Genomic DNA, 14,369 nt, shown 5'->3' with positions numbered 1-14,369 from the left:
CCACTCTTCAGGGTGGTCCTGCCTTGATTACTTGTACTATTTGGCGGCTAAATGATAGCTACACTACACACTGCACTACGGTAGTACGAGCGCAGAACTTGCTCCGAAGAGTGCAATCTCGGTACTTGGTGCGCGCTGGAGCACAAGGCTCGCGCTGTTCTCATGCTGGGGGCGGCGTGGTGGACCAGACAATCCAAGGCGTAAAGCGGCTCACAAATCCCACCCAATCCAATGGACAGTAGATGCCACCGAGGACACTCGGTATCCGAACAATATGATAGGCATCAAGGTCCAGCTTGTGTCGCATGTTTCAGGCAGAACGAGCTGATTAGTATCAGAGTGGCGGCCCGTCGTCGAGGTCTGGCGTCTATCATAGCGTAGCTTCGATTGCCAGAGAACGGTAGCCTTGCCGTGCAACGTCCGTCGGCCAAGTGAGCAGAGATGGGAAAGAACGACGCAAGAAACTGCATGATGCATTGGATCTGTACGGCACCCAAGTCTACCACGTCGGTGGTGTGACTGAGAATATTTTGTTCCTTACACCCGGTCGTACATATGGATCCGGACCGAGTCGCGACAAAGCCGAGTTGCAGCTTCAAACGAGAAAGAAGCAGCGCCAATCGCAACCTGTTTGTGACGAGGCCTATGGCAGCCATGCATATGCCACCGACGCGACGAGAAGCATTGTGTTTCCCACTGCAGGCGACGTGGACAACAGTATAAGAGTTTGTATCAACTCTGCCGCGAGTATCAGCCACGAGACATTGATATTGTGCAGTTTTTTTCAAGAGCCATTTCCTACCCACACTGACACCAACGAGAGTTGCACACAATGAAAGCAAGTCAGTACGTACATTGGATCCAGTGGGCACGGAAGCCCTTGCTAAGAGAAGATAGGGGCGAGTGATCTGCGCCGCGAGAACCGACGACAAACGAACGACCAAAGATGTTGCTTTGCCGCGGGGCCAGTGGCGAAACCCACGTTCGATGCGACGTACACGGTTCATGGAAATTTTAACGTCGTCTCGCCCGATTGCACAAGTTTCAAAATTTGTCAGTGGTCGATTTTCAATCTCAAGTGGGTTCAGAGAAGGAAAGGGTCGGAGCGATCAGTCTTGTTTCCATCATACTGAATTCAAGTCAACCGTTGCCTCAAAAATGTATAGACGCCTATCATACATTGGACAAACAAACAAACGTGTGGACTGCAAGCGACGTTGGAATGGACAGTATGATCGGAAAGGGACTTGTAGCTTTCCGACGCGGCTCTGATGCTGCCACGTACTAGGGTGCAGCCACTTTTGCGAGTCGTTTGTGGCTGTGAACGAACGCGTTTCTGGTGGGAATGCGAGGATGCATCGTGGTCGACGTGGCATGTAGCAGCAGCACTTTGCATTTTACCATGAACACGATCAACCCCACCGACAACGAGTGCCAATACACATACAAACCGTGCACGAACCCGCGGTCGAGAAAGAAGAATGGGTCGCTCCACTCGTTCTGCGAGTACCACCGACAAAAAGCCAACGCGCTCCAAAAAGCACATGACGCGAGAAAGCGCCTTCGCGAGGCAGACGCGGCGCGAGGAATTGCAGCGTCTCGGCCGGCACCGATCGAAGAAACCAGAACTATCGCTACCTCAGCATCGTTTGGCGTCGACGACATGCGATTTATGAGCGAGTGGCTGCTCGATGCCAATAACGTCGATGCCGACGACTACCTCGACGGTACCAGTCCCTTGACCACCGAGGACTATGCCATCTTGTGCGACATCTTTCGAGGGCCTTGAAGAAATGGATGGCTACTTATCGATTGATTCCATGATTGCGGTCTCTGTGTAAGCCATCGACGTGTTGATGCAATATGGTTGCACTACCCGGGTAGAGCATTTTAGGATACCAGTAGTATGGTTGGTTGTCAAGGTTCATTGTATGGATAACGGGTACTGTAGTACGTTTTACCGATGAGAGCGGCGGATTTCGGTATGGTATCAAAACGTCCACGTGGCCCATTCCAAGCCCATTCCAAGAGCCTGCCCCATAGAATCGTCGTCGGCAATACTCCTCGTATTGCGCAGAATATTGCAGTACGTAGTATACTAGTAGGTGCAAGCATGTTGTCAGCAAGCGCTGGCAGCAAATGGTGTCCAAGCCCCCGGCACTTGCGACGGTGCAATTCGAAACGACGGACGATCGAGGGCACGTATCCATGCACGGCTGCATTGCCGTGTCGTTCAAAGGCAGTAGGCCCCTGCAAACGAGGGAACGTACTCGGAGAGCTGCAGTCATGTAAGGGCATTTATTGCATGACAACAAGAACAAAAGCCGTGTGTCCAAGTGAATCCGACGTCAAAATCCAATCAACTCTGTTGATGGCGTTGTGCTATCACCTTTTATTGCCGTTTCTCGAGCGGTCCATACTGGCCATCGTTCACATCTGCCTCACCGCGACGGTCCATGCTATATACAGTACTGCAGTTGATATCCACCGAGCGCGGCCTTGCATTTCGCGTCGTATTATTTGCCCAAGTCGAGTGACGTGCCTTGCGAAATGTGATAGGCGTGTGTTTGGTTATCAATCAATAGTGGCGGCGTGGAGTACTGGCCACTCATCGCCTCCACGCGGCCTCTCCCCGACGCAGTATGCGTACAGCGCCTGCAGCTGCCCGCCAAGGATGCGTAGCATCGCATCACTTGACAAAATCCGCCCGCCATGGCATCCACAGCGACGAGCCCCGACCTCCAGTGCCAATACACGTACAAGCCGTGCTTCAACCCGCGCTCGACCAAGAAGAACGGGTCGCTTCACTCGTTTTGCGAGTACCACCGTAAGAAGGCCAATGCCATCCAGAAAGCCCATGCGACCAAGAAGCGGCTACGCGAGAGCGGGCTCACCGACGACCACCGAGAAGTGGCCGCGCCGTCCATCTTTATTGCGTCGCAGCCGGCGCGGCCCCGCCTCTCGACGCCGTCCTTTGACAGCAACGATGTTCGGTTTTTGCACGAGTGGCTCGTCCAGCATGACACGCTCGACGAAGTCGACAGCAATTACATTGGCGCGACCGACGAGATTGAGCTCACGCCGGAGGACTACGCGATTCTGCGGGATCTGTTTTAGACATCGAGGATGCTGGATGAGACGAATGATATGTATTACACAACTGTATCTGCATCTCTTGACGCATCCTAATACGTCAGAACACTCGACCGCCAGTCAAGTATTTATTGCTCATTGGGCGCGCGCTTCGCAGCTGCCCAATCTCAACCACGTCGTGCATGCTTGGAGAAATACGTCGTCATGTACTCCTACTGGGCATCAACATCGAAACACAGGCGATGCAGGAATTGAACCGTCGTACGACTTGTCGAATCAGAGTCACGTCACCCCAGGATGGCGAGACCATCCTTCCCGTCGATCTGGATCTCAGGGTACCCTAACCCTCCCCTACCCCGACCCGCTCTCTGATCCACTGCTCCACCAGCATCCATGCTGGCTCCGTGCCCGTCAAATTCGAGCCTGCAATGGTCTTCCATATGTCGCACCACCACGCGTCGAGTCGAAAGCCAACCTACAAGGACAGCGATGCATGTAATAGCGACTATGCGTCCAACTCGACGCTCTAGTACAACGTCTCTCTCCATGGAAACAAAATGGACGACCTGGATCGATGCATGAGGTAGTAGACTTGACTACAGGGCCCATTCGAGGAGCGTGTGGTGGTCGGCGTGCACCATCGGGTAGTAGGCTTCTTCGAGCGCTTGCTTGAAGCGGAGCACTTGCGCTTCTTCCGAGCCGTCGCCCAGGTCAAACTCAGACATGGCCGCGTCTTCGCGCCACGAGATATGGCGGCCGTTTACAATGTACGATGCGTTGAAGAAGACGGCGCGGAGGCGCGTCTTGGTCGGCGACACGCGCTCGAGGACAAACCTAGTCAATGCTAATGAGGACTACGATACATGGAGAAGTATCGACGTACCAGCACATGCGGTTGCACCACTGCGTGTTGGACGGCAGGAGCTCGTCGTGGTAAAAGTTGCCGGTGACAAAGACGATGCGATCCGGTGTCGAGAACTCGCGGCACACGTAGTAGCTCGACTCTTCCGGGTTAAAGACGGTGCGGCGGTAAATCATGATGTTGGCATCAATGCTCTTGACCATCTAGCGAGACGTGCATACCATACGAATGCAGACACAAACGTACCTCTTCGTTCATAAATTCGACCATGTACGGCCGCGTGTCGCCGCGAAGCAGCGACCAGATTGGATCGCGCATGCCCGTCATGACCGCATCCAGCGGCAGATCAAACTCGTGCTGGATGCGCATGACGACGTTCACCGAGTCGTGCTGCCCGTCAAGGATGACGGTATCCGCCAAGTTCCCATTCGCTGGAAACTCGCTGTACTGCAGCATCCGGTCCGTGTTGTGGAGCAAGTGCTGGCTGTACCAGTCGAGGCCCAGCCGGCGGCTCGTCGGTTCCGCGAGCAGCGTGGTTTGGCCCCACACCGTGCCTTTCGGGAGGGTTTTCTACACAACGCGATGTAGCTATAGCTTAAAGTCCCATGCACGCACCGGCGCGACCGTCGATGACATGGACGCGACCCACGCCGCCATGCGCTCGCTGAGCTGGAGCAGCTTGCGCTGCTTGGCCTTCAAGCCACGGTGCTCCTCAAGCGCTTCGTTGGACGCTTCGGCAAAGATGGATGCGATCTCGCTCCATGGTAGCGCCTTGGTGATCTTGGTCGCGGGCTTGGGCAGCGCAGCGACCTCGGCCTGAAGCGCGTGGAGCTGGTCCTGGAGCGCGTCCCGCTCGATGAAGAAGCGCTCGCGGAAGCGCTGCTGCTTGAGGCGGTTCTGGAGGCGCTGGTGCTCCTTCAGCTCGGCGGCCGACTGCGGGCGCTTGGACTTGGGCGGCCGGCCGCGCGGCTTGGGCGTGGCGACGTTCATCGTCTCGGGAAATGGTCAGCTGTGACACATGCGGATTGGCCTCGCCTCCGATTGGCTGAAATGCCATGACCATGGGTGCGGATTGGACTTGGCCGTGCGGACGCGTTAAAGTCAGGATAATGCAGGTAAACGACGTTTTTCTCCGCCAGGCACGCCAGCTTCATCATCGGTTGATGCGTGGTTGTTGGAGATCCCGTAACAGAGTGCGCAGCAAGGTATTGAATGGCATGGAGCCATCGAATGCTTCGAATGCCACGACAGGCGAAGAAGCCAGGTGAAGCGACGAGCATTCCAGAGACCAACTGCACCGTCAACGTAGAGCTTCAAGTTAGTTATGCGCCGACGGATGTGCACTCTCACTGCATTTCATAGCGCAGCGCTCTATGCGCTCGAAGTGCACCGACGCCATCGAGGTAAACACAGTACTGTCTGCAAGCAACGTGGCACCGAGGGCTGGAGCTCGTCCAGCGTACTAGTAGCTCTCAAACGCAGCTTTGGCTTCGACCGCATGTGGGTCACACTACACACCGCGTGTTACCGACGGCCACGAAGGATTACGCAACGCATACGCAAAGACATCCGTGCTTGACGTGCTTCGAACACAACGACGTTAAACGTATGATCGACCGTTTTAGGTTAAATAGGTACAAGGCGACGCTGGTTTGACACGCGAAAAGTTTGGATTCAGGCGTCTGAATTGGAAAAATTCGGCCATCGAATTGAAGACACTGCAAAAAACTCGATAGAAATACAGCAAGTCAGCGCAGCGTTTCTGTGTGTTTGGGCGCTGCTAGCAAGACAAGCTCATAGAGGTCCATGGACGGGCCTACTAGTATGCTTACTTGTCGCTCCCGACAAAAATCGGGTATCCGAATCCCAGAGAACATGGCGTGCGGTCCCATGTGCTCCTGGCACACCTTATGAGCTCTGACGATCCCTCCGATACTAGGATGCGTCGAAACGATTGGATTGGTTGACAAAAATCGTTGCCATGAGCGGGGTGCAGTATTTGGAACGCACGGCCGCGTTCGATGAACGCGCTTGCATGGCTCGACGCGGCGCTAAGCGCGCAGTCGCCCACAACGCTGACTGGAGACACCCAGGGAGACACCTCTGATTAGAAAAAGTGGATCGGCGGAGCCAGCTGGCCTCGAAGCACCACACATGGGCAGTGGTGGCGATTTACATGTTAGTGCGTAGCATTACTTGTAATACGTCGTTCTCCACCCATAGCTACGTCTGGAATCGAGATCGTCCATGGACCAGCACTGTCAGAGCATTGGCCGATTTTTCGTGGTTGATACTCGCGGCAGAGTTGATACGAACTCTTATACTGTTGCCCACGTGCTTGCAGTGGGAGACACGATACTTCTCGTCGCTTGCGAGGAACATTCGACCCAGTCATGGCGTCGCGTCGGTGGCATGCGCATGGCTGCCATAGGCCTCATCACAAACAGGTTGCAATTGGCGCTGCTGCTTACTCGTTTGGAGCTGCAACTCAGCTTTGCCGCGACTCGGTCCGAATCCGTAGGTACGACCGGGTGTTGTTGTTGAACTGAGTTATATTACATGCAATTATAAAGATATGGTGGACTTCCTAATGCGCTCGTGAGGCGTGGCCGGTGCGTCAGCGAGGAGCGTTAGTGGTCGTGATTCGAGATTGTGCGAGGGACCAGATAGCGTGCACACCAAGGGTCGTCGCGTAGAGCGGCCAGCGACGCGTCAAGAGATGGCACCTCATCGCGACGAGCCAAGTGCCGGACGTGCAGTCTTGCGATAGTAGCTGCCCAGATCGCGAGCGCGGCAGCGGGAAGTTGCGTCAACGTCGAGCGGAAGACACGGGTGTTGCGTTCGAGCCAAAGACAATACCAAACGCACGCGCGTAAGATCGGCCAGAGGGCACGAACGGACGACTTGTGGACCGAGTACGGCGTGGCGACATCGTCGTAGAGAAAGCCAGTGACCGACGTCGGGAGTTGCATCTGCAAAATGTCTCGCATCGGTGCAAAGGCGCACCAGATCGCTCGGACGTATGGGCATCGCACCAAGAGATGATCGTACGTTTCATGGACTTGCGCATCGCAGAGAAGGCAGTGCCGAGCTTCGTGGCCGAGAAAGTGCAAGCTGGCTCGGACTGCCACGGCTTTCAACGCTACCCGGTACACGAAGTCACCGTAGCGTGGAAGGACGTGAGCTTGCTGCCGTAGAGGTACAAATGAGGCCGCTCGGCCCGGGTGCTCGTAGAAGGTCGCTGGGACGCCAAGGTGTTGCAGTGGAAGCACACGCCAGTCAAAGTGCGGTCGTTGACGGAAGCCGGTCAGTCGGACGTCCATAGTCGCCGCGAGGACGACACGGGGTCCGAACTTAACGAGCCATGGCGAGGCACTGGCTGGGCGCACGTCATGATCGGCAGGCGGGATGAGCTGGAAGCATCGAACGAGAGCGGTCGCAAGCAGCCGGATCCAACGGCGGGTTGGCTGCAACGCTGGAAAGAGTCTTGGTAGATGTTCTTCGAGTTCGGCGACCGTGAGTCCAAGGGCTTGGAAGCTGTCTACGTGCGTGTAACCTTGAGCGACGAGCGTCTCGATGTGCGAGACGTGATCTTTCGCGAGCCACTTGAGCTTGCTTGACGCAGGAAGATGCGCGTTGTGCCATAGCGGAAGACGATGAAGCACGAGCAGGGCTGGGCGAGGCGAGCCATGCATGGTGTAGACGTGCAAGAACCATTCGATGAGAGCTGATGACCATCGTGCGGGAAAGCTGGGCGCAGGGTACGACCGGGTGTAAGGGACAAAAGACTCTCAGTCACACCACCGACGTGGTAGACTTGGGTGCCGTGCAGATCCAATGCATCATGCAGTTTCTTGCGTCGTTCTTTCCCATCTCTGCTCACTTGGCCGACGGACGTTGCACGGCAAAGCTACCGTTCTCTGGCAATCGAAGCTACGCTATGATAGATGCCAGACCTCGACGACGGGCCGCCACTCTGATACTAATCAGCTCGTTCTGCCTGAAACATGCGACACAAGCTGGACCTTGATGCCTATCATATTGTTCGGATACCGAGTGTCCTCGGTGGCATCTACTGTCCATTGGATTGGGTGGGATTTGTGAGCCGCTTTACGCCTTGGATTGTCTGGTCCACCACGCCGCCCCCAGATTGACAACAGCGCGAGCCTTGTGCTCCAGCGCGAACCAAGTACCGAGATTGCACTCTTCGGAGCAAGTTCTGCGCTCGTACTACCGTAGTGCAGTGTGTAGTGTAGCTATCATTTAGCCGCCAAATAGTACAAGTAATCAAGGCAGGACCACCCTGAAGAGTGGGCTGTTCTGACTGAACCCAGTAAATGGTACGGTATGCAGGCTCGCGAGCATCCTATCGACCATGCCTCTCTGTGGCTTGACTATAAATCATTCGAGACCTCATGCGCATCATACCCAATGGAGCAGTGGACCATAGTAAATTCTCTGGGCAGCAAGCAGTGCACGTGAGATCGACCAAGCCTTCAACGTGTGGACCGTGTGCGTCGGACCATCATTCTACTCCCACCTATTTGTATCCGTCGTTCAGGCCTATCATCTCGCGACCTCGGATCCACGTTTGCATGTGCATGATGGACGGTAGACTTGATTCCAAGCTGCCAGAAGCATCATTACACGTCTATGGCGCGTGCATCGCGCTTGTAAGTACGATAGGTATGGATTGTCGTCGTCCATGGTCTTCCCAGTATCGATTTTCCCATGGCCGACAACAGCATTCTCCTGTGCCAATACACGTACAAGCCGTGCTCGAACCCGCGCTCCGTCAAGAAGAACGGGTCGCTCCACTCGTTTTGCGAGGACCACCGCCGAAAAGCCAACGCGATCCAAAAAGCGTACGCGTTGAACAAGCGTCTTCGCGAGTCCAGCGTCGTGGTGCCCCGACCACTCTGCGTCGTTCCAGTGCCCATGACGCCCGTTGACGGTGTCCGTCCGATCCTGCCGCGCCTCGCGACGCCGTCGTTTGACGCGGACGAAGTCCGGTTTCTCCACGACTGGCTCACCCAGCATGTGCCCGAGGACAGCGACGACGGTCTTTGTGAGACGGAATGGAGCACCGACGACTATGGGATGCTCTGTGATCTTTTCTAGATCTCACGTCTAGTCGTAGTGCACCACTGTATCTAGAAAGCTGATATTGACACTCATCGATCGCTGAAAGTACCATGTATGTGTGTCTGTTCAACCGCTACGAGGGGTATACAAGGTGACGCTAGTAACCGTTTCTAATTGCAACGTTGGGTTGAATGTACGAGGTTGGAATCCAGAGCATGGTGGCGGTGCATGCACGGGTAGAGGGCTCGGTTGGGATCGACTAAAGGTACTGCTAGCACTGCACTATGACGCAGAGGAAGCGTGTTGGTCTCATAACCCAAAGGTCAATGACACGACTGCATGTCCGGCACTTGGCTCGTCGCGCTGTAGTGTCATCGCACGCTACCTCGTCCCTCGGACTGTTTCGAATCACGACCACATTTTGTGCCATAGTGCGTTGTATTTGATACTACGCTCCTACTAGTACTTGTGTTTAGTCACGTGGAAATGCCATTGCGCTCTATCAAGGATGTAAAAATCGGCCGAATGCAGAATATTTTATCTGTAGTTTGCCTCGACTTTAGATTAGCGTAATCACGAGCCTCGAAGTCGCAACCAGCAAATCAGATCGCCGCATTGTCCTCCTCCACCCCGTCGCCTCGTCAAACATGCTTCGATATTCTCAACAGGGGGATCGGGACGTCTGGTACTCGTCTAGATTCGTGATAAGAATGATCTCATCGTCCGCCAGGAAAATATGCCTTGATTCCCTTGAAGGAAGGCACGAGGCCGTAGCTTTGCCATACCTGCAGCACTCTCTACCCAAGTACCGGTGCATCAACAGCCACACCGTCGTCAAACGACTTGTAGCGGTTATGGCGTCGGTTGGCTCACCGAAGTTGCGAGATGCGCAGAAGTTGCTTCTACGCATTCGACGCCGTGTGAAATCCAACCCATCGCCCGATCGCCGTGAGAAATACAACGTGGGAAACAAGTGCAAAGTGGTGGCAAAGTCCACGCAACCACCCAAGCATGACCTACCACTCGCTCCTCACGCATCGCGCGATCTTCGCCCTTGTCGGCGTCGATGGCAGATACTATGATACCTTTTCAACGCACCGTCGATGCGCCTTTTAGCCTATTCGTGCGCCACGAGAACTCGAATATGCATATAAAACACACGGACCGGTGGTGTCAAATCCCACACATTTCACACATCCGAAAGCCCACGTGATATGGAAGTTTCCGCCTCGCGGAGGTTCCGTACTGTCCCGACTTCGGCGGCAACGCCAACGGCCGCCGGCGGATGGCTCATTCCTCAACTGCCGTCGCAGCAGCAACAACAACCACACTCCACCTCGCACCATGGCCCACCACCTGCTCTCGCCCATCAAGATCGGCCGCATCGAGCTCGCCAACCGCGTGTTCCTTGCGCCGCTCACGCGCTGCCGGTCGTCGCCGGGCACGCACGTGCCCAACGACCTCATGAAGGAGTACTACACGCAGCGCGCGGGCGCCGGCCTCCTCATCACGGAATGCACGATGATTGCGCCCAAGACGTCGGCCTTTTACTCGGAGCCGGGTCTCTACTCGCCCGAGCAGCTCGCCGAGTGGAAGAAGATTACGGACGCGGTGCACGCCAAGGGCTCCAAGATCTTTTGCCAGATCTGGCACGCTGGCCGCGCCGCGCACCCCGACCTCAACGACGGCGCCGAGACGATTGCGCCGTCCGCGATCGCGATCGAAGGCGACGTCCATGGCCCCAACGGCAAGGTGCCGTACACGGTGCCGCGCGAGATTTCGCTCGACGAGATCCCGCACCTCGTGCAGCTGTACGCGACGGCGGCCAAGAACGCGGTCGAGGTCGCGGGCTTTGATGGCGTCGAGGTCCATGGCGCCAACGGGTACCTCATCGACCAATTCCTCAAGGACAGCAGCAACACGCGCACGGACGCGTACGGTGGCTCGATCGAGAACCGGGCGCGATTTGGCCTCGAGGTCGTCGCCGCCGTCGTTGGCGCGATCGGTGCGGACCGCGTCGGCATCCGCCTCTCGCCGATCAACAGCTACAACTCGCAGATCGACTCGAACCCGGCCGCGCTCCTCGAGTACGTTGCCAAGAAGCTCAACGACTTTTCGCTCGCGTACCTGCACATCATGCGCGCCGACTTTTTCCAGGCGCAAAAGGGCGACGTCGTCCCGATCGTGCGCGAGCATTTCAAGGGCCCGATCGTCGCCAACATGGGCTACACCAAGGAAGAGGGCGACCAAGCGATCGCGGCCGGCGCCATTGACGCCGTCGCCTTTGGCACCTCGTTCTTGGCCAACCCCGACTTGGTCACGCGCTTCGAGAAGGGCGCGGCCCTCAACGCGCCGGACTCGGCCACGTTCTACACGCCGGGCCCCAAGGGCTACACCGACTACCCGTTCCTCTCGTAAACGACATCGTACTCGTGTTGTATCCAGGAAAATAGTACCATGGAATGACAACATTGGTTTTGGCGTTGACCATCTTCCGCTTGAAAAACTGCAAGCTTCGATGTCGGCGATTGGAATCGAAGTCTGTGTCAGCTAGTCGTCCTTCCACCCAGGATCTTCATCAGTGACGTGCTCGATCTGTGCCGCGAGCGCATTTCGCGCATGTGGTCTGTCGAGACGATCGACGAGGTTGAAGCTGATCACCGAGCGTTGTACGCCGCCTACAACGGCGGTGACCCATCTCTCAAGGAGCTCATCGACAAGCACGATGCTACCACAACGTTTGACGAGGCCTGGGAAGTGGCGTCAGGTCGCTGGAGTCGTCTTTGCTCCTTCTGTTGCGGGCTTGCGACTGGGTTTGCCAATACCACGTCCGTCGAGTTCGATCCTCAAGTGGGAAATGTACGAGAACCGGACCGATATAATGCACCTTTCGCTCGAAGGAATCTTCCAGGCCAAGCAGCGGAACACATTCGAGTCTTTAAACCTTTAAACCTGTGAAATACATTGTGCATTGTCCCTTAATCGATGATACTCCTCAGTCCATTGCTTATATTCACAATTTAAAAATCATAATGAGCACAAATTAGCTTAATTAGCTAAATTTCGTGAAATGACAAAATTTATCAGGCCTGACTACACCCGACCATTCGGACGGCAGGATCGATGCGCTCCAACAAGTGTAACGTGACGGTGTCGCTGCACGCGGCATCTGAAGCACAATTATCTGTCAATAGACGACCAACAAGCCGATAGACTCGTTTCGTTGTTGGTGCTCTAAGCTCTGATCCCAGACTAAGCCGTCGGCGACGCTCTGGATTTTAGGGCGCACTATCCATCAACCACAGACTTCGATTCCAATCGCCGACATCGAAGCTTGCAGTTTTTCAAGCGGAAGATGGTCAACGCCAAAACCAACGTTGTCATTCCATGGTACTATTTTCCTGGATACAACACGAGTACGATGTCGTTTACGAGAGGAACGGGTAGTCGGTGTAGCCCTTGGGGCCCGGCGTGTAGAACGTGGCCGAGTCCGGCGCGTTGAGGGCCGCGCCCTTCTCGAAGCGCGTGACCAAGTCGGGGTTGGCCAAGAACGAGGTGCCAAAGGCGACGGCGTCAATGGCGCCGGCCGCGATCGCTTGGTCGCCCTCTTCCTTGGTGTAGCCCATGTTGGCGACGATCGGGCCCTTGAAATGCTCGCGCACGATCGGGACGACGTCGCCCTTTTGCGCCTGGAAAAAGTCGGCGCGCATGATGTGCAGGTACGCGAGCGAAAAGTCGTTGAGCTTCTTGGCCACGTACTCGAGGAGCGCGGCCGGGTTCGAGTCGATCTGCGAGTTGTAGCTGTTGATCGGCGAGAGGCGGATGCCGACGCGGTCCGCACCGATCGCGCCGACGACGGCGGCGACGACCTCGAGGCCAAAGCGCGCCCGGTTCTCGATCGAGCCACCGTACGCGTCCGTGCGCTTGTTGCTGCTGTCCTTGAGGAATTGGTCGATGAGGTACCCGTTGGCGCCATGGACCTCGACGCCGTCAAAGCCCGCGACCTCGACCGCGTTCTTGGCCGCCGTCGCGTACAGCTGCACGAGGTGCGGGATCTCGTCCAGCGAAATCTCACGCGGCACCGTGTACGGCACCTTGCCGTTGGGGCCATGCACGTCGCCTTCGATCGCGATCGCGGACGGCGCAATCGTCTCGGCGCCGTCGTTGAGGTCGGGGTGCGCGGCGCGGCCGGCGTGCCAGATCTGGCAAAAGATCTTGGAGCCCTTGGCGTGCACCGCGTCCGTAATCTTCTTCCACTCGGCGAGCTGCTCGGGCGAGTAGAGACCCGGCTCCGAGTAGAAGGCCGACGTCTTGGGCGCAATCATCGTACATTCCGTGATGAGAAGGCCGGCGCCCGCGCGCTGCGTGTAGTACTCCTTCATGAGGTCGTTGGGCACGTGCGTGCCCGGCGACGACCGGCAGCGCGTGAGCGGCGCAAGGAACACGCGGTTGGCGAGCTCGATGCGGCCGATCTTGATGGGCGAGAGCAGGTGGTGGGCCATGGTGCGAGGTGGTGATGTGGTTGTTGTTGCTGCTGCGACGGCAGTTGAGGAATGAACCATCCATCGGCGGCCGTTGGCGTTGCCGCCGAAGTCGGGACAGTACGGAACCTCCGCGAGGCGGAAACTTCCATATCACGTGGGATTTCGGATGTGTGAAATGTGTGGGATTTGACACCACCGGTCCGTGTGTAGTATATTCGAGTTCTCGTGGCGCACTCACTGACGCATCGACTGTGCGTTGAAAAGGTTCATATAGTATCTGCCATCGACGCCGACAAGGGCGAAGAACGCGCGATGCGCGAGGAGCGAGTGGTAAGAGTGCTCGGGTGGTTGCGTGGACTTTGCCACCATTTTGCACGCGTTTCCCACGTGGTATTTCTCACGACGACGTGGTGATGGGTTTCATTTCCCACGGCGTCGAATGCGTAGAAGCAACTTCTGTGCATCTCGCGACTTCGGTGAGCCAACCGACGATATAACCGCTACACGTCGTTCGACGACGGTGTGGCTGTTGATGTACCGGTTCTTGGGTAGTGAGTGCAGCTAGGTATGGCAATGCTATGGCCTCGTGCGCTTCTTCTCAAAGGGAATCAAGGCATTTTTTCCCCACGGACAATGAGATCATTCGTATCACGAATCTGGAGACGAGTATCAGACGTCCCCGATCCCCCCTGTTGAGAATATCGAAGCATGTTTTGACGAGGCGACGAGGTGGAGGAGGGACAACGCGGCGCTCTGATTTGCTGGTTGCGACTTCGAGGCTCGTGATTACGCTAATCTAAAAGTCGAGGCAAACTAGATTTGTTTTGATAAAATATTCTGTATTC

At 56.2% G+C, this 14,369-nt stretch overlaps 6 protein-coding genes across 6 annotated transcripts; 4 read left to right on the top strand and 2 right to left on the bottom strand.

Moving 5' to 3' along the window:
• Nucleotides 1-1,402: 1,402 nt before the first annotated feature.
• SPRG_11554 (hypothetical protein) lies at nt 1,403-1,789 on the top strand (the record flags this gene model as incomplete). Its single annotated transcript, XM_012351079.1, has 1 exon — nt 1,403-1,789. The coding sequence occupies one exon, from the start codon at nt 1,403-1,405 to the stop codon at nt 1,787-1,789; it is 387 nt and encodes a 128-aa protein (XP_012206469.1).
• Nucleotides 1,790-2,712: 923 nt separating this feature from the next.
• SPRG_11553 (hypothetical protein) lies at nt 2,713-3,117 on the top strand (the record flags this gene model as incomplete). The annotated part of the gene is made up of 1 exon (XM_012351078.1): nt 2,713-3,117. The coding sequence occupies one exon, from the start codon at nt 2,713-2,715 to the stop codon at nt 3,115-3,117; it is 405 nt and encodes a 134-aa protein (XP_012206468.1).
• Nucleotides 3,118-3,624: 507 nt separating this feature from the next.
• Nucleotides 3,625-4,964, bottom strand: SPRG_11552 (hypothetical protein). Its single transcript, XM_012351077.1, has 4 exons — nt 4,571-4,964; nt 4,202-4,525; nt 3,977-4,158; nt 3,625-3,927 (listed from the first exon to the last, which is right to left on the bottom strand). The coding sequence occupies exons 1-4, from the start codon at nt 4,943-4,945 to the stop codon at nt 3,690-3,692; spliced, it is 1,119 nt and encodes a 372-aa protein (XP_012206467.1). The 5' UTR covers nt 4,946-4,964; the 3' UTR covers nt 3,625-3,689.
• A 3,722-nt stretch (nt 4,965-8,686) lies between these two features.
• On the top strand, nt 8,687-9,076 carry SPRG_11551 (hypothetical protein; the record flags this gene model as incomplete). The annotated part of the gene is made up of 1 exon (XM_012351076.1): nt 8,687-9,076. The coding sequence occupies one exon, from the start codon at nt 8,687-8,689 to the stop codon at nt 9,074-9,076; it is 390 nt and encodes a 129-aa protein (XP_012206466.1).
• A 1,194-nt stretch (nt 9,077-10,270) lies between these two features.
• SPRG_11550 (hypothetical protein) lies at nt 10,271-11,554 on the top strand. The gene has a single exon (XM_012351075.1). The coding sequence runs from the start codon at nt 10,385-10,387 to the stop codon at nt 11,456-11,458; it is 1,074 nt and encodes a 357-aa protein (XP_012206465.1). The 5' UTR covers nt 10,271-10,384; the 3' UTR covers nt 11,459-11,554.
• Nucleotides 11,555-12,468: 914 nt separating this feature from the next.
• SPRG_11549 (hypothetical protein) lies at nt 12,469-13,542 on the bottom strand (the record flags this gene model as incomplete). The annotated part of the gene is made up of 1 exon (XM_012351074.1): nt 12,469-13,542. One exon carries the CDS (start codon nt 13,540-13,542, stop codon nt 12,469-12,471), a length of 1,074 nt encoding a protein of 357 aa, XP_012206464.1.
• Nucleotides 13,543-14,369: the final 827 nt, after the last annotated feature.

Source organism: Saprolegnia parasitica, assembly GCF_000151545.1.
Source record: "Saprolegnia parasitica CBS 223.65 unplaced genomic scaffold supercont2.74, whole genome shotgun sequence".
Taxonomy (NCBI): Eukaryota; Oomycota; class Saprolegniomycetes; order Saprolegniales; family Saprolegniaceae; genus Saprolegnia; species Saprolegnia parasitica.
Note: the sequence above shows the minus strand (reverse complement) of the source record. Positions and strands in the feature narration are given on the sequence as shown.